Raw genomic sequence first — 17,729 nt, 5'->3', positions numbered from 1 at the left:
TTCAGGGAGCTTGGGGTCCCAGCCAGACAGTCCGGCTGAGGATGGGTTCACCCGTAGGTCTCTGACTACTTTGGCTGCAGGGACAGTGGAGCAGGCCTACTGACACGGATATCTTTCTTCCTGAGACCTTTCTTTCTGAGCTGTCATTCAACGTGGCTTCCTTTGAGGAACCCCAGGGGCCGAGGTCTTCCCTCACCTTGGAGTCCTCGAGTCTTGGCTCTCCCAGAATGTGGATCAGGGCCAGCGTGGATGCTTCCCAGATGCAGCCCCTCCCCACTCATCCACCTCACCCCCCACCATCAAAGGAGGGGCCCCTTAGCCCCACTCCACCCTGAGAGGAGGCAGAGCCTTAAAGAGAGCAGGTGAGGACCCCACGTCCGGGGCTGGGTGGTGGCCAAGCTTGACCTGGAGCCCAGTCCTGGTGCAACCCCAAGACTGCCTGCAGGGCTGGCTCCAGCCCTTCTTGTCCTGAAGCTGCCTTCTCTGTCTCTGGTCACCAGTCACATCAGTCATTTTCTTAATGGTGTCGTCCCTCCCCTGCCTCCCAGCCCCTACTGACCTTCCATTATTCTGGCCTAGGCACCTCCAGGCACCCTGACACCCAACAACAATAATGACACAGAAGGTCATCTTGCTGACTCGAGGCCTGCCCTGACTTAAGAGTCCTAAATTCTGGAGACACATCCTGGCCTGCTGCCTTATCCTGGGGCTGCCTGGGTTCCTTGGTGATCATATGGTCTGGACACTGTGCTTTTTTTTTTTTTTTTGGCTGCGCTGGGTCTTTGTTTGCAGCTCTTGGGCTTAGTTGCCCTGCAGCATATGGGATCTTAGTTCCCCAACCACGGATCAAACCTGAATCCCCTGCCTTGGAAGGTGGGCCACCAGGGAAGTCAGTCCCTGACATTTTCCTTTATAAATTCAGGGATATGTACATGCAGATGTGTACCACGTATGTTAATTTTGTAAATGGCTTGAGTTCAGGGAGGAAATTTGGGCCCTCTTTCAACTATAAATATTAGAAAAAGTTTGAAGCAGTAGTTACAAAATTAGTGCAAAAAATATATCCTACACTTTCCAAGATCTGAAGAATCATTAACTGTTGTGTTTAAGAAAAACTAAACTAAGCGAAACATCCACCAATAATAACGATGGCCGTTTTAAATGAATTTTACTTTGAGAATGTAAGAAAAGGCTGGAATGAGCTGGATGCCCCAGGGCAGAAGTTCTCAAGATTTGTTGCAATTTAGAATCCACGGGAAAAAAAATTTAAACATCTGTGCCTGGGCTCCTCTTGGGACAAATGAAATCCATGGAAAAGGGCTGATTCTGCTGCCAAGACCAAGGATTAGCTCTACTGTACTGCCAACCTGGGAGCCACTAGCCCCATGCAGCTATTTTAATTTAAATTAATGCAAATTAAATAAACTAAAAAATTCCCTTTCTCATTTGTACAGGCCACATTTTAAGTACCTAACAGCCACACGTGGCTGGTGGTTGCCACACTGGACACGGCAGATGATACAATATTTCCATTATTCTAGAAAGTTCTATGTAGCAGCGCTTCCCTAAGGAGCTGGCAAGTCCAGCTTCTACGGTAGGGGGCTGACTGGACAGATCACCTTTAGGTAAAATGGAGGTGGTTTTCTGTGTGCCTGGGCAGGCTGATGGCGTGTGTGTCGAGCCCATTACGGGTCCTGTTTTTCTGCTGGATTGTCACCTTATAGAGTCGAGAAGCTTCTGGAAATCTGTCCCGGGTATGTCGCATGGGAGACACCCAGAGGCCCGGAGTGACTGAGGGCCACCCTAACTGTAATGGTGCGTATCTCCCACGTGGATTGCAGCTGGGGGAACTGTTCCCTCCCCATCCCCACCCCCGTGTTGAGAAGATGGAAGGACCCACCACCTACCAGCAAAACCTTTATTCCCCTCGAGGAGACCTGTTTGAAGCCCGGCAGTTAACCCTCCTCCGGGACGCTGAGTTTCTCCTTCACCCCACAGGCCACCACGGCGAAAAAGAGCTCGGGGAACAAGGTGCGGATGTACACAGCGGCCTTGGGGATGGGGTTGGCGAGGAAGACCTCTTGCTTCTTGCGTCTCACCGTGCGCATCACCTCCTCCGCCACGTCCACAGGGTGTGTCCCATAGGTCAGCTTCCTGAAAAAGACTGAAAAGCCCCCCGAGGAAGGGGCGGGGCTCATAGCCTCCGGAAGGGGGAGGTGGTCAGAGCCCCGCCCCCCAAGGTGGGGACTGGTGTGCGGTGCAGGGGTCCCAGCCTCAGGGCCAACCCTGCACATGCTGGCCGCTGGCCATGCGCTATGAGCAGGCACGTTACCCGCCGTGCCTCAGCTTCCGCATCTGTAAAGTGGGTGCAGTTTCTGGCACTTTGACATCCCAGGGTAGTTATGAGTGGTGGAAGGGATGAGAAAGAGCTTAGAAGGTAAGAAGGTGTCAGATATATGAAGGGGCTGCTATTCATGATTGTTGCCAGGCTGTGCTTGTCCAGTGCCTCCTGGAACCGGTTGCCCACGTCTTTGTTGTTGTTCAGTCACTAAGTGGCATCCGGCTTTCTTGCGACCTCATGGGTGGCTTGACAGGCTCCTATAGCCATGGGATTTCCCAGGAGTGGGTTGCCATTTCCTTCTACAGGGGATCTTCCCCACCCAGAAATTGAACCCACCTGCATTGGCAGGTGGATTCTTTACCATTGAGCCTTGTGAGGTAGCTGCTCTGTATAGAGCATTCTGGAATAGAGATCACAGGTGCACTTACAGAGCACTCGGGATGTGCTAGTCGCTGTTCCAAACTCTGTGAGCTGGAACCTTCCGTTCTAGGACTCTACCAGGTCGGTTTTTACCATCATCTCTCATTTTCCAAAGGGGAAACAGGTGAAGGGAGTTGCTGCTGTTCCAATACTTAATATGAGACAGAGGAGAGTTTCAGAATAGTCACTCTGGGCCACACTCTGAGCTTCTCCTCTGTGCTGCCACCTAGGGAAGGGGAGCAGCTGCTGCTGCTAAGTCGCTTCAGTCGTGTCCGACTCTGTGCAACCCCATAGATGGCGGCCCACCAGGCTCCCCCATCCCTGGGATTCTCCAGGCAAGAACACTGGAGTGGGTTGCCGTTTCCTTCTCCAATGCATGAAAGTGAAGTCACTCAGTCATGTCTGACTCTTAGCCACCCCATGGACTGCAGCCTACCAGGCTCCTCCGTCCATGGGATTTTCCAGGCACGAGTACTGGAGTGGGTCGCCATTGCCTTCTCTGAAGGGGAGCAGAAGTTTCTCCAAAACCAAATCCTGGCTGTTCAACATGGGAAACTGAAGCCCAGAGATGGGCAGTCCCGGGACCAAGGTCACACAGCCTGTGAGTGATGGAGCCTAGCCTGGCCTTGGTCTGCTGGCTGCGAGTTAGGGAGGGTTCCCTATATAGCATATTCAAAAGCAGAGACATTACTTTCCCAACAAAGGTCCATTTAGTCAAGGCTATGGTTTTTCCTGTGGTCATGTATGGATGTCAGAGTTGGACTGTGAAGAAGGCTGAGCACTGAAGAATTGATGCTTTTGAACTGTGGTGTTGGAGAAGACTCTTGAGAGTCCCTTGGACTGCAAGGAGATCCAACCAGTCCATTCTGAAGGAGATCAGTCCTGGAATTTCTTTGGAGGGAATGATGCTGAAGCTGAAACTCCAGTACTTTGGCCACCTCATGCAAAGAGTTGACTCACTGGAAAAGACTCTGATGCTGGGAGGGATTGGGGGCAGGAGGAGAAGGGGACGACAGAGGATGAGATGGCTGGATGGCATCACTGACTCGATGGACGTGAGTCTGAGTGAACTCCAGGAGTTGGTGATGGACAGGGAGGCCTGGTGTGCTGCGATTCATGGGGTCTCGAAGAGTCGGACACGACTGAGCGACTGAACTGAACTGAACTGAACTGAACCCTCTACCTGGTGCCTTGGAACTGAAGTTTTGGGGCCCCTCCCCACTGCCAGCGGGGTGCAGACACCCCATCTCCCCAGTCTCACGCTTCAGGAACACCCTGCCCTCACGGTACCCCAACCCCACCCCCTGCCACCCTGGGCGTACCCCACTCCTCCACAAGCCCTCCCCAGCTCCGTTCCCTCCAGCTGTGCTCTGAAAGCTCACATTTCCATATGGAGGCCTCCCAGTTTCCTTGGCCTGGATCAACGTGGTAGGAGCAGATGAAGGTGGGACTCACGGTGCTGACGACCACGTCATATTCCTCCACTTCTGCCCGCAGGCAGTCGAAGAAGCCGAGTGCCGCGTGCTTGGAGGCGGCATCTGGAAGAGAAACCAGCCCGGCGGTGGGTGCGGATCCCTCTGTGCCTACCGGGAGGGGGTTGGAGACACACATCCCTACAGGCTCTGCTGGGTGAGGCCGCAAAGTCCCCAGCCTTGCCCCTCACTTTGTAGATGCGGACAGAGAGCCTTTGTGAAGCAGTGAACAGATGCAGAGATGGGACCCAGTCCACTTTAACTACTATTCCACTGTGTGACTTTGGGCAAGTGGCCAGTTTTTACCTTTAGAGATTCAGTTTTCTCATCTTTAAAATGTCCAGTTGCAGCCCAATTTATAATAAGCAAGGTATGGAAGCAACTGAAATGCCCATCAACAGATAAATGGATAAAGAGAATGTGGTACATATATACACTGGACTATTGTGTGTGCATACTCAGTGACTCAGTCCTGTCTGGCTCTTTGCGACCCTGTAGACTGTAGCCCATCAGGTCCTTCTGTCCATGGAGTTTACCAGGCAAGAATATTTGAGCTGATTGCCATTTCCTTCTCTAGGTCCTAGGTCACCTTCCCAAGGATCGAACTCACGTCTCCTGCATTTGGCAGGCAGATTCTTGACCACTGAGCCACCTGGGATGCCCCATACTGGAATCTTACTCAGCCACGAAAAGAATAAAATCATGCCGTTGACAACAACATAGATGGATCTAGAGATTATCATACTAAGTGAAATAAGTCAGAGACAAATCAGTTCAGTTCAGCCGCTCAGTCGTGTCCAACTCTTTGTGACCCCATGGACTGCAGCATGCCAGGCCTCCCTGTCCATCACCAACTCCTGGATCCTACTCAAACTCATGTCCATTGAGTCGGTGATGCCATCCAACCATCTCATCCTCTGTCGTCCCCTTCTCCTCCCCCTTTCAATCTTTTCCAGCATAAGGGTCTTTTCAGATAAGTTGGTTCTTTGTATCAGGTGGCCAAAGTATTGGAGTTTCAGCTTCAACATCAGTCCTTCCAATGGATATTCAGGACTGATTTCCTTTAGGATGGACTGGTTGGATCTCCTTGCAGTCCAAGGGACTCTCAAGAGTCTTCTCCAACACCACAGTTCAAAAACATCAATTCTTCGGTGCTCAGCTTTCTTTATAGTCCAACTCTCACATCCATACATGACTACTGGAAAAACCATAGCCTTGATTAGACAGGCCTTTGTTGGCAAAGTAATGTCTCTGCTTTTTAATATGCTGTGTAGGTTGGTCATAACTTTTCTTCTAAGGAGTAAGCGTCTTTTAATTTCATGGCTTCAGTCACCGTCTGCAATGATTTTGGAGCCCCCCAAAACAAAGTCTGTCACTGTTTCCACTGTTTCCCCATCTATTTGCCATGAAGTGATGGGACCAGATGCCATGATCTTCGTTTTCTGAATGTTGAGCTTTAAGCCAACATTTTCACTTTCCTCTTTCACTTTCCTCAAGAGGTTTTTTAGTTTTTCTTCACTTTCTGCCATAAAGGTGGTGTCATCTGCATGTCTGAAGTTAATGATATTTCTCCTGGCAATCTTGATTCCAGCTTGTGCTTCATCCAGCCCAGCATTTCTCATGATGTTAAATAAGCAGGGTGACACTATATAGCCTTGATGTACTCCCTTTCCTGTTTGAAACCAGTCTGTTGTTCCATGTCCAGTTCTAACTGTTGCTTCCTGACCTGCATACAGATTTCTCAAGAGGCAGGTCAGGTGGTCTGGTATTCCCAAATATCATATGATCCCACTTATATGTGGAATCTAAAAAAAATGATACAAATCAACTTATTTACAAAACAGAAACAGACTCACAGACTTTGAAAACAAGTTTATGATTACCAAAGGAGAAAGGGGGGAGGGAAAGGATAAATCGGGAGTTTGGGATTGACATATACACACTACTATATATAAAAGAGATAATAAGGACCTATTGTATAGCACAGGGAACTCTATTCAATATTCCATAATAACCATTATAGGAAAAGAATCTGAAAAAGAATGAATGTATGTGTATGTATAATTGAGTCACTTTGCTGTACATGTGAAACTAGCACAGCGTTGTAAACCAGCGATGCGTGCTAAGTCGCTTTAGTCGTGTCTGACTCTTTGCATCCCTGTGGACTGTAGCCCACCAGGCTCCTCTGTCCATGGGGATTCTCCAGGCCAGAATACTGGAGTGGGTTGCTACGCCCTCATCCAGGGGATCTTCCAAACCCTGGATCAAACCCATGTCTCTAACATCTCCTGCATTGGCAAGTGGGTTCTTTACCAGTAATGCCATCTGGGAATCCCAGAATCAACCATGCTATGTTATGTTAAGTCACTGTGTCCAACTCTGTGTGACCCCATAGACGGCAGCCCACCAGGCTCCCCCGTCCCTGGGATTCTCCAGGCAAGAACACTGGAGTGGGCTGCCATTTCCTTCTCCAATGCATGAAAGTGAAAAGTGAAAGTGAAGTCGCTCAGTCCTATCCGACTCTTAGCGACCCCATGGATTGCAGCCTAACAGGCTCCTCCATCCATGGGATTTTCTAAGCAAGAGTACTGGAGTAGTGTGCCATTGCCTTCTCCATACTCCAATATTAAATAATTTTTAAAAAAAGATTAATATTATACCACTTCTGGTAAAAATAAATCATAAAATAGAGGTAATTAATTAATTAATCATTTAAGGATAGTATCACTCTTGCCAAGTGAGAAAATTTATGTAAAATGCCTGACACGGGTGTGAATTCCTGTATCCTTTCTGGGAAGCCTGATTCCCCATGTAAGACTGATTTCTCAGGGTCCTGAGGCCGTCAGGGTTAAGAATGCAGGTGCTGGGGCTCAGATGCCTGGCTTGTAGAGTGAGGATATGGTCAGGTGTATAAATAACAGATATAACTGCTGTGAGCATAGAACAAGATGAGCTTCTGGGGTCTGAGGGAAGGACTTATCTTTATCTCTCAGTCACCTGTGTGCTGTAGGCACTCAAAAATAGGAGCTGAGTAGATGGAGAAATATACCATGTTCATGGATTGGAAGAATCAATATAGTGAAAATGAGTATACTACCCAAAGCAATTTATAGATTCAATGCAATCCCTATCAAGCTACCAACAGTATTCTTCACAGAGCTAGAACAAATAATTTCACAATTTGTATGGAAATACAAAAAACCTCGAATAGTCAAAGCTATCTTGAGAAAGAAGAATGGAACTGGAGGAATCAACCTACCTGACTTCAGGCTCTACTACAAAGCCACAGTCATCAAGACAGTATGGTACCGGCACAAAGACAGAAATATAGATCAATGGAACAAAATAGAAAGCCCAGAGATAAATCCACGCACATATGGACACCTTATCTTTGACAAAGGAGGCAAGAATATACAATGGATTTAAAGACAATCTCTTTAACAAGTGGTGCTGGGAAATCTGGTCAACCACTTGTAAAAGAATGAAACTAGAACACTTTCTAACACCATACACAAAAATAAACTCAAAATGGATTAAAGATCTAAACCTAAGACCAGAAACTATAAAACTCCTAGAGGAGAATATAGGCAAAACACTCTCTGACATACATCACAGCAGGATCCTCTATGACCCACCTCCCTGAATATTGGAAATAAAAGCAAAAATAAACAAATGGGATCTAATTAAACGCTTCTGCACATCAAAGGAAACTATTAGCAAGGTGAAAAGGCAGCCTTCAGAATGGGAGAAAATAATAGCAAATGAAGCAACTGACAAACAACTAATCTCAAAAATATACAAGCAACTCCTACAGCTCAACTCCAGAAAACTAAATGACCCAATCAAAAAATGGGCCAAAGAACTAAATAGACATTTCTCCAAAGAAGACATACAGATGGCTAACAAACACATGAAAAGATGCTCAACATCACTCATTATCAGAGAAATGCAAATCAAAACCACTATGAGGTACCATTTCACGCCAGTCAGAATGGCTGTGATCCAAAAGTCTACAAGCAATAAATGCTGGAGAGGGTGTGGAGAAAAGGGAACCCTCTTACACTGTTGGTGGGAATGGAAACTAGTACAGCCACTATGGAGAACAGTGTGGAGATTCCTTAAAACACTGAAAATAGAACTGCCTTATGATCCAGCAATCCCACTGCTGGGCATACACACTGAGGAAACCAGAATTGAAAGAGACACGTGTACCCCAATGTTCATAGCAGCACTGTTTATAATAGCCAGGACATGGAAGCAACCTAGATGTCCATCAGCAGATGAATGGATAAGAAAGCTGTGGTACATATACACAATGGAGTATTACTCAGCCATTAAAAAGAATACATTTGAATCAGTTCTCATGAGGTGGATGAAACTGGAGCCTATTATACAGAGTGAAGTAAGCCAGAAAGAAAAACACCAATACAGTATACTAACGCATATATATGGAATTTAGAAAGATGGTAACAATAACCCTGTATACGAGGCAGCAAAAGAGACACTGATGTATAGATCAGTCTTATGGACTCTGTTGGAGAGGGAGAGGGTGGGATGATTTGGGAGAATGGCATTGAAACATGTATAATATCATGTATGAAACAAGTTGCCAGTCCAGGTTCGATGCACGATACTGGATGCTTGGGGCTGGTGCACTGGGACGACCCAGAGGGATGGTATGGGGAGGGAGGAGGGAGGAGGGTTCAGGATGGGGAACACATGTATACCTGTGGCGGATTCATTTCGATATTTGGCAAAACTAATGCAATATTGTAAAGTTTAAAAATTAAATTAAATTAAAAAAAAGTAGGAGCTGAGGGGATGGAAGAAAAGCCAACGGATGCTTTCATCTCTGGACCCTCTCCCCCCAGGAACCATATGCTTCGTCCTAGACACCACATCTCTTGTCTTATAAGACACATAACCTGAGATGAAACTTGTCTTAGCAACTTACAGGCTGTGCGGAAGGGGATTCCAAGCTTCCCCTGGATGTTGTTCACTAACACGATTTGTCCGGTCCTCCGGGAGATCATGTCGGGGAGCAGGGCTGGAAAGCGCAGGACGAAGACTCACGGTTACAAACCTGAGATGGAGTCAGTCAGCAGCCAGCAGACCCCTTCCCCAGACCCCTCATCACACGGGCTCCTTTGCTGCTGCTAAGTTACTTCAGTTGTGTCCAACTCTGTGCGACCCCACAGACGGCAGCCCACCAGGCTCCCCCATCTCTGGGATTCTCCAGGCAGGAACACTGGAGTGGGTTGCCATTTCCTTCTCCAATGCACGCAAATGAAAAGTGAAAGTGAAGCCTCTCAGTCGTGTCTGACTCTCAGCGACCCCATGGACCCCCTACGAAGCTCCTCCCATGGGATTTTCCAGGCAAGCGTACTGGAGTGGGGTGCCATTGCCTTCTCCCACAGGCTCCTTTGCCTCCCTGCTACCTAGGTTACAGTGGGACACAGGTGGGCTGGATCCCAGCCATCATTTTTATCCAGTGTTGCCTAGGAGTGGGCTGGGCTCGACTGGTGAATTGCTGGGTTATTTTATTTTTATTTTATTATTATTTTTGTGTCATGCAGGATCTTAATTCCCAGGCCCCCTGCAGCTGAAGTTAGAAGTCCTAACCACTAGACCTAACCCTGGGTGATTTTATTATATTTTTTAAAGCTTTTTTTTTTTTAATGGGAACCATTTTTAAAATTGTTACTGAATTTGTTACAGTATTGCTTCTGTTTTGTTTTGTTTTTTTGGCCACTAGGCATGTGAGATCTTAGCTCCCCTACCAGGAATCCAACCCACACCTCTTACATTGGAAGGTGAAGTCGTAACCACTGGGCCTTCAGGGAAGTTCCCAACCCTGGGTGATTTTAAATGACCCGTCCATGTCCTTGACGTGACACTGATTTCAGTAGTGAGAAAGCTGGCTCCCTTTCCAATTCTCCTATTCCTCCAGTAGGAAAGTTGGTTCAGGTGGGTCTTTAAAACCTCTCTTGCATGTGCTAATCTTTAAAAAAAAAAAAAAAAAGAAAAGAGGAAAGACCTCAGCCCTGTGTCTTGGGAAAACTTAAGACTTTGTTTTGATTTCAGGTTTTCTTCCATTTATGGAGAGGAAAGGAATTTTTAATTTATGGTAAAAAAAAAAGTTCCTCTTAAGTAGAATTAATTGACAAGTGAGGGAATTTAGAAAAAGCTATGGAGCAATGATAGCACAGGTGGAATCAGGAGACGACAAAAAATCAAGACTCAACTTAGCATGCCTCACTTTGTTGCCAGGGAATCGGAGCTCTCAGAGGTTGAGGGGAGGACGCACCTTGGCTGGCCTGCTGGGTGTGTCCACAGCGACTGGGCTGAGGAAACTGTGGTCTCTGGGGCACTCTCATCTCTGGAAGCTCTGGGAGTCATCTTTCTGCTCCCAATGCTGCTTTGCCTTCATTTGTCTCAGTTCTCAGAATCCCATTTTCGTGGAGATTCTGGCTGTACAGAAGGCAGCTCAAAGATCCTGCTCTCTCAGCCTTTGCCAATGTACCCTGCTCCCTAAATGTATATCCTTATATTCTTCCTTTTGTGATTCTGCTTTGATAAACTTTATTTAGGGTGGGGGGAGGGCTTTAACTCTTGGTTCTATTCCATGTCATCTCTAGCTATTCCACAACCCTCACCCTAGCTTCAGACCTGCATTTGAACTTGGTTGTTAGAATCTCCACAAAGGGACCATAATTTTACCCTAGTGGCTCAGACATTAAAGAAGCGGAGATGCAGGTTCGATCCCTGGGTCAGGAAGATTCTCTGGAGAAGGAAATGGCTACCTACCCCAGTACTCTTGCCTGAAAAATCCCATGGACAGAGGAGCCTGGTGGGCTACAGTCCATGAGGTCACAAAGAGTTGGCCACGACTGAGCAACTAACACTTTTCTGTTTCTGAAAAGGAACTGACGGTATTCTGGGTCTTTTGTAGTTTGGGATAAACTCTTTTCTTCATGACTGAGGACAGAATTTCAACACTGGACCAACTGTCATTATTAGGAGCAGATCAACCACAAGGTGGATATAATAGAAGGTTTGCAGGGGATGAAGACAATGGTCCAGAGATGTGGAATGGGATTGGAGGGGAGCCATGGATGTGAGTAAGAAAAGGGAAGTAAAGGGCAGGGTTTGGGAAGGGGACTGCACAGAGGAGGCAGGCAGGAATATACCACTAAGAGACTTTCACAATCCCTTTTCTTTCATCAACATTTGTAGTCGAAAGCTGAAAGCTTTCACCAAACAAGCAGGGATTTTTCTGAAGAGGACTCGAGGCTCCATCCAGAAGTGGATGACTATCTGGAGACATAACAGTGACCTCTTGAGCAGCCCAGTGACCCAGGATTCCACGGGAAGGTCAAACTCACGAGACCTTTGGTCAGTATGATGGGTCCAAAGTAATTGGCATCCATGATCTTTTTGTCGAGCTCCAGAGAAATCTTATGGGCAGGTCCCTTCACCTTCATGCTGGCGTTGTTGATGAGGATGTCCACGCAGCCATAGCAATCCAGGACCTCTTTGGCCACATCCTGGACACAGCTGATGTCTGAGAGATCCAAGAGGACCAGCTTTGGGGTGAATGTCTGCTGGACCAATGAGAAAGTCAAGGCACGTGTGGGAATATCCTCACAGACCTTGGGGCCCTTCCATCTAAGAGTTGCCCCTTTTGAAACTCAGAGCTTGTGGAATGACTACAAACAGATGATTAAATGAAGCAGAGATAACTGGGAGAAGGTAAACTGATGGAGAACATGCATCCTCGGGGACCAAGGCAACAATAACATTCCCAACATGTTAACATGCACTACAAAGTTTGATCTTCTGGTCAAGGGGCCAGAACTGAGAAATCTAAATGGAGGCTGTGCATAAATTCTCTGATGTCATTTTTTAATAACATTTCTGAGCTCCTCTTTGGAAATGGCTTTCAGACTGGCTTCCAAGCCACAAGAGAATCTGCCCAGTACTTTGTAGCCACATTTGTTTTTTGGCCAAAATGATATACTTGATATAAATTTTTTGGAACACCGTCTGTATAGGTGCAAGGCATTGTGTTCAGCTCTAAACATGCTGTCATCAAGATTTTCATGATTTAGAAGGGGTACAGATGGAAAAATTGATAATTCCACATGGCAGATACAATCCTGGTGTTTCACAAACATGAGTCCTGAGATATGCCCTTAAAAAAGCATGTTCTCCGGTTCAATATATTTGGGGAATATAGACTACTATACATTTTTCTTGGAGATAACACAATGCATATTTACATAACAAAGGTTCTGAAAAGTCCTGCAGTAAAGAAATCAGTCAGAGAAGCTTTCTCTAACTCAGTATTTCCCACACAGTTGACCTCAGAATCTCCTTTTTACTACTTCACGACCAATACCTGATAAAATCCCAGGAAACATGCTTTGGGGTTTTGGTGTTATCCTTTTGCTTCATCTCCTCAAATACCAGACTTAGTTCTGAATTATTTTTGGCTTTATCCAAAATCCAAATCAACATCAAGGGCAAAGATTAATTAAAAAAAATTCTTGACACTTCCCTGGTGGTCCAGTGGTTAAGGTTCTGTTTCCAGTCCTTGGTTGGGTACTTCCACATGCCATGTAGAGTGGCAAAAAAAAGAAAACAGATCCTAAAGAGAACTCTGAAAGCAATTTCTTAAACAATGATCCAGACATGCCTTGAAAACCCCAGCTTCATTGAAATGTGTTTACCTCCTATATAACTTCATGGACGGGGACGGAAGTAAAACGCTCGGGGCTGCACATCGCGGCTTGAGGAATCTTGGTTTCCCGACCAGAGATTGAACACGGCCCCCGCAGTGACAGCACTCAGTCCTAACCACTGGACCACCGGGGAAGTCCCTCTTTGAAGGAGGTATTATTTGAAGTATTATTTTAAAAGTCAGCCATAAGAATTTATAAACAGAGCTGTGTCTATGACATACCGTATCTTCTGGGTCCTCTGAGCCTGACTTAAATAGAATGGGGTGGGGCTCAGAGGCTAGAGAAGAAATTTTTGGCGTGATGAGGGTTCAAAATGAATCACCCCCCAAGTCGGCTGTGTCAAGATTACATTTCCCCAAAGCTATCACCAGATTTCAGGCAGAGCTGCTCTGGGACAAGCATGAAGACTAAGGGTGCCCAGGGGTTGCCCGTGCTGGCTGTCCGAAGGCCTTACCTTGCTGGGATCAGCCACACTGATCAGGGCATCGTATAGACCCTGAAGCCTCTCCCAGTTCTTTCCACACAGCACCAGCCTGGCTCCGCCAGTATGGAACACCCGAGCACACTCTGTGGGGAAGAAGGAAGGAGGACAGGACGCACTGAGTGGATGAAACTGCTGATGGGGGGGTGGGGTGGTTACAAATTCGAGGATTCGAAGAATTCAGAAGGCTTAGAGCTATGAGTTCCTTTAGAGGGCATTGCATTCAACCTCCTCTGGAATTTCTTCATGTTTCCAGCCTCAGCATGGCTGCCTTCTGTGAAGGGCAGCTCACGGGGGTGTGAAATAGCCCCTCCTCCACTGGGCAGTTCTGATTTTTGGGACACTCTTTCTTTCTTTTTAGCCAGGCTATGTGGCATACGGGATCTTAGTTTCCTCACCAGGGATTGAACCTGTGCCCCCTGCATTGGGAGACTGGAGTCTTAACCACTGAACCAGCAGGGAAATCCTGGTATATTCTTTCTTAAACTGGACAGAAAGATGACTCTGTCCAATAAGACCCCCAGAAGCACAGTGTTAAGTATATCTCAGTCTGAGGATATCGGAGACAGTTGCTATTTTTTTTTTTTTTTTTTCAGATCAAATGTCACTAGTTTCCTCTACATTTTCCTTGTGGGTTGATGCCCCAGCTAGGGTTCTTTTTATTTAAAAAAAAAAAAAAAGTGAAGCTGTCTTCTGTCTAGTTCATTTTATTCTAGATGAATTTCTTGTTTGCTCAATGTTCTCAACTGGGCAGTGATTGGTGGATACAAATATTTTTATGTGGCAATAACGTTGATATTTAAGAACAATAAAAGCTGGACTTCCCTGGAGGAGCAATGGATAAAAATCCACCAGCCATTGCAGGGGACACAGGTTTGATCCCTGGTCCAGGAATGTCCAACAGTCAGTGGAGCAACTAAAGCCCATGCACCACAATTACTGAGCCCACGTGCTACAGCTACTGAAGCCCACATGCCCGAGAGCCTGTGCTCTGCAACAAGAGAAGCCCTGCAGTGGGAAGCCCACGCACTGCAAAGTAGCCCACGTACCGAAAAGTAGCCCCCGTTTGCTGCAACTAGAGAAAGCCCATGCGCAGCAAGGAAGACCCAGCACAGCCAACAAACCAAACAATAAAAGCTAACAGACTTTGACAGTTTACTTGCTTGAGTGGCTATTGAAAGAGGTTTACACATATTAGCTTATTTTATTCTCACAGTCATCCTACGCAGCGGTTTGTTATGTTGGGTTCCCTAGAAAGAGAACCGACAGGGTTTTAGCCACTGGGCCACCAGGGAAGTCCCTCGGTTCTTTTTTCTTGAAAGATCCTTTTAAATATATGTGGTTTTTATAATAAGAGAATTCACTAAAGGAAACCATTTGGAGGGAGAATGGCTAGTCTCCCCGAGTTTGGGGTGTAATTTTCAGTGGCGGCGGCAGCTGCGCTGGGTGTGGGCAGCCCTGGAGGTCGTGTTTCACAGACCAGAGGCCTTTAGTCTGAAAGAGACTTTTTGATTTCAGCGATATTAAAATACACAAAGATGGCCCAGGGCCATCGTAAGAGACCATTGATTAAGAGACAGTTAGCTCAATTTCTGGCAAACCACTCCAATATTCTTGCTGGGAGAATCCCATGGACAGAAGAGCCTGGCGGGCTACAGTTCATGGGGTCACAAGAGTCGGACACCATTTAGCGACTAAACCACCACCACCAGCTCAATTTCAGGAATGGTTAAAGGAAGAAAATGGTGTGTCTTAGAGGTGATGAAACACAGGCAAGGTTTGTGTTCTCTGAAGCAGTTTAAGTGCAGTGGTTAAGTATTTTGAAGATCATTCTTGCTGCAGACACAAGTGGGTACAAGGTGACTTCATTCCTGACTTGGCTGAATTATGTGGGTTTGGGGCAAAGGTTAGACGTCCTGACATCTCTGTCTGTCTGGTTTCCCTGGGAGACAGCTTGGCTCTGGCCCCCTTGCTGCTCTCCAGTGCTAAAAACTGGGTTTGGTCAGGTTCTGTGGGACCGTGTGTGTGCTGTGGGCTATGTGTAACTGACCTCATCCGCTCAATGCCCCTCACTATTTTTTTTGCCTGGGACCTGAGAAATGGAGCACTTTGAACCCAGAATCACTGCAGTCGGCAGCATGTTAAAGCCACCATAAGAGTTTACTGAAGGTCACACCCCCACTCCCAGCTTCTCAAGTTACTTCTAAATGCCTTCAGAACTGGGAAGTGATGTGGTTGAATCAGGCCAATCGTAAGACAACAGGGATTATGGGGTGTGTGGCACGCTGGCGTTTGCGTTCTCTGCATGATTTGTTCATTATTATCGCCACTGCTAACATTTGAGAGGTGCCCACGACAGCGCCAGGCACTGTCCTAGGGGTTTCCATTTCTTAATTCATTTAGTCATCACAATCGCATTACGAGGCACAGAGTATTAGCATCCTTGCTTTCAGATGAGAAATCCAAGGCAGAGAAATCAAAACCAGTTAGTAATTGGTGGAGCCAAGAATTGAACCCAGCTCACAGGTCTGGCCTTATCACCAGTTCACTGCCCCAGTTGAGGGCTTTGAACTTCAAAATTTCTAGAAACTCCCTGAAGGCAAAGCAAATCACTTCTGCAGACTGCTTTTGGCCTATAGGCTGTGCATTTGCAACCCTAGATATTCCAATCCCCTCATTTCTCAGGCAAGCAAGCTTTAGCCTCCAAGAGAGAAGACACTGGCTGATTAACATATGCTGAGAGAGAACTCAGCCTTGACCCATGCCCTCCTGCCCAGAGGGCACACCCACACCCCACACTATGGCCTCTCATCCTTCAGGGCAGAAGTGGGCACAAGAGGCTGTGAAGCTCATTTGTGTGTGCTCCATCGTGTCCGACTCTGTGACCCCATAGACTGCAGCCCACCAGGTGCCTCTGTCCATGGGATTCTCCAGGCAAGAGTACTGCAGCGGGTTGCCATTCCCTTCTCCGGGGGGTCTTCCTGACCCAGGGATTAAACCAGAGTCTCCTGCGTTGGCAGGCAGATTCTTTACCACTGAGCCGTCGGGGAAGCCCGAAGCTTGCTTACCCTTGCCCAGTCCTGAGATGGCGTCGGTGATGACCACCACCTTGTTCTGCACGACTGACTTGGACCACAGCCGGGACACCTCCTGGTAGATGAAGAGGAGACCACTGATTCCTAAGAGCAGCAGGGGCAGCATGAGCACGGCAGTGACCCCCATCTTGTTCTGGGAAAAACGGGGAAAAGGAACTCGCTTGACAAAGGGACTCGGAACCCAAGGCAGAGGAGGCCCGAGGCTGCAGGGCACATTCAAGCCCTGAGCCCGGAGCCTCCTCTCCAGGAGCCAGGCTCTGTGCAAACCCCCTGAGTGCTGCTTCCAGAGCTCCTGGCTGCATGCTAATCCCCAAATGGTCATGACGAGGGAATTACTCACAGTGTTTTCAGAAGCAGATGGAATCCGGGGACCTGCCCTCCCAGAGGTTAATTACGATTTTAATTAAAATGTGCCTGCATTTTTGGAAGGAAAGCCATGCGTTAAGGCCACTTGCTTGGGCCCTAATGGCTATTTATAGCTGTCAGTGCAGTAAAGGGCTTTCAGAGTAAATATAGTGTCTCTGCTGATATTCAGGAACACATGCTGGCCGGGTCTGATTTCAGAGTCCCTGCCAAGCCTTTTAAAGCTCTCCTGGGTGCCTCTCTAGTAGAGGTTCCTCCGCAGTTCAGGGATGGACCTTAGGGATTGGGACCTGGGATTTCAGCACAAGCATCCCCACCCTCACGTCCTAACTCTCCTATCAGGTAGCTTCCAGGTAGCTCAGACTCTGGTGGCAGCAAGAGAACTTTCTGGTTGGAGGTGAAAAAACACAGAAAATCTGTTAAACAGAACGGATGAACGACTTGAAGGTGTGACATGAACTATGCGAAAGGGCAGTTTGGGGCTGTTCCTCTTGCAAGTGCTTCCAGCTCTTGGAGCCTCAGTCTCCTCATCTGTAAAGTGGGCACAATCGTCTCATCTTGCAGGACTGTTGGGAGAATAAGATACCGCAGCTTAGTAACAGACTCTGAGAAAATGGCTCTGTTCTCTTTAGTGATTAAGCCTGCATGCGCTAGGGCCCGTGGGCTACAACTAATGAGGCCCTGTGCTGCAGCTACTGACCGACTGCTGCAGTTACTGATGCCTGTGTGCCTAGAGCCCATGCTCTATAGCAAGAGAAGCCACCACAGTGAGAAGCCCATGCACTGCAACTAGAGAAAGCCTGAGAACATCAA

At 47.2% G+C, this 17,729-nt stretch overlaps 1 protein-coding gene across 2 annotated transcripts; it reads right to left on the bottom strand.

Annotated features, from left to right (window-relative positions):
• Positions 1-1,885: 1,885 nt before the first annotated feature.
• DHRS7C (dehydrogenase/reductase 7C) lies at positions 1,886-17,045 on the bottom strand. 2 transcript variants are annotated; one of them, XM_006041672.4, is made up of 7 exons: positions 16,894-17,045; positions 16,527-16,686; positions 13,432-13,544; positions 11,624-11,837; positions 9,188-9,280; positions 4,144-4,299; positions 1,886-2,164 (listed from the first exon to the last, which is right to left on the bottom strand). In XM_006041672.4, exons 2-7 carry the CDS (start codon positions 16,678-16,680, stop codon positions 1,956-1,958), a joined length of 939 nt encoding a protein of 312 aa, XP_006041734.1. In that variant the 5' UTR covers positions 16,681-16,686; positions 16,894-17,045; the 3' UTR covers positions 1,886-1,955. The 2 variants fall into 2 exon arrangements, with proteins under 2 accessions (XP_006041734.1, XP_025136348.1); XM_025280563.3 differs by having other exon boundaries at positions 1,887-2,164; positions 11,624-11,834.
• Between the last annotated feature and the right edge of the window lie 684 nt (positions 17,046-17,729).

The sequence above is a fragment of the Bubalus bubalis genome, chromosome 3 (genome assembly GCF_019923935.1).
Source record: "Bubalus bubalis isolate 160015118507 breed Murrah chromosome 3, NDDB_SH_1, whole genome shotgun sequence".
In the NCBI taxonomy this organism is placed as follows: domain Eukaryota; kingdom Metazoa; phylum Chordata; class Mammalia; order Artiodactyla; family Bovidae; genus Bubalus; species Bubalus bubalis.
The sequence above is the reverse complement of the archived record's forward strand: the minus strand, read 5'-3'. Positions and strand labels throughout refer to the sequence as shown.

What these genes read in the sequence shown, in the direction of transcription:
- DHRS7C (XM_006041672.4), bottom strand. Translation starts at nt 16,680, where the DNA reads ATGGGGGTCACTGCCGTGCTCATGCTGCCCCTGCTGCTCTTAGGAATC. An exon ending in CATCTCAGGACTGGGCAAGG is followed by an intron (nt 13,545 to 16,526) that starts GTAAGCAAGCTT and finishes TCTTCCCCACAG; the next exon opens with AGTGTGCTCGGGTGTTCCAT. An exon ending in AATCCCCTTCCGCACAGCCT is followed by an intron (nt 4,300 to 9,187) that starts GTAAGTTGCTAA and finishes TTTCTCTTCCAG; the next exon opens with ATGCCGCCTCCAAGCACGCG.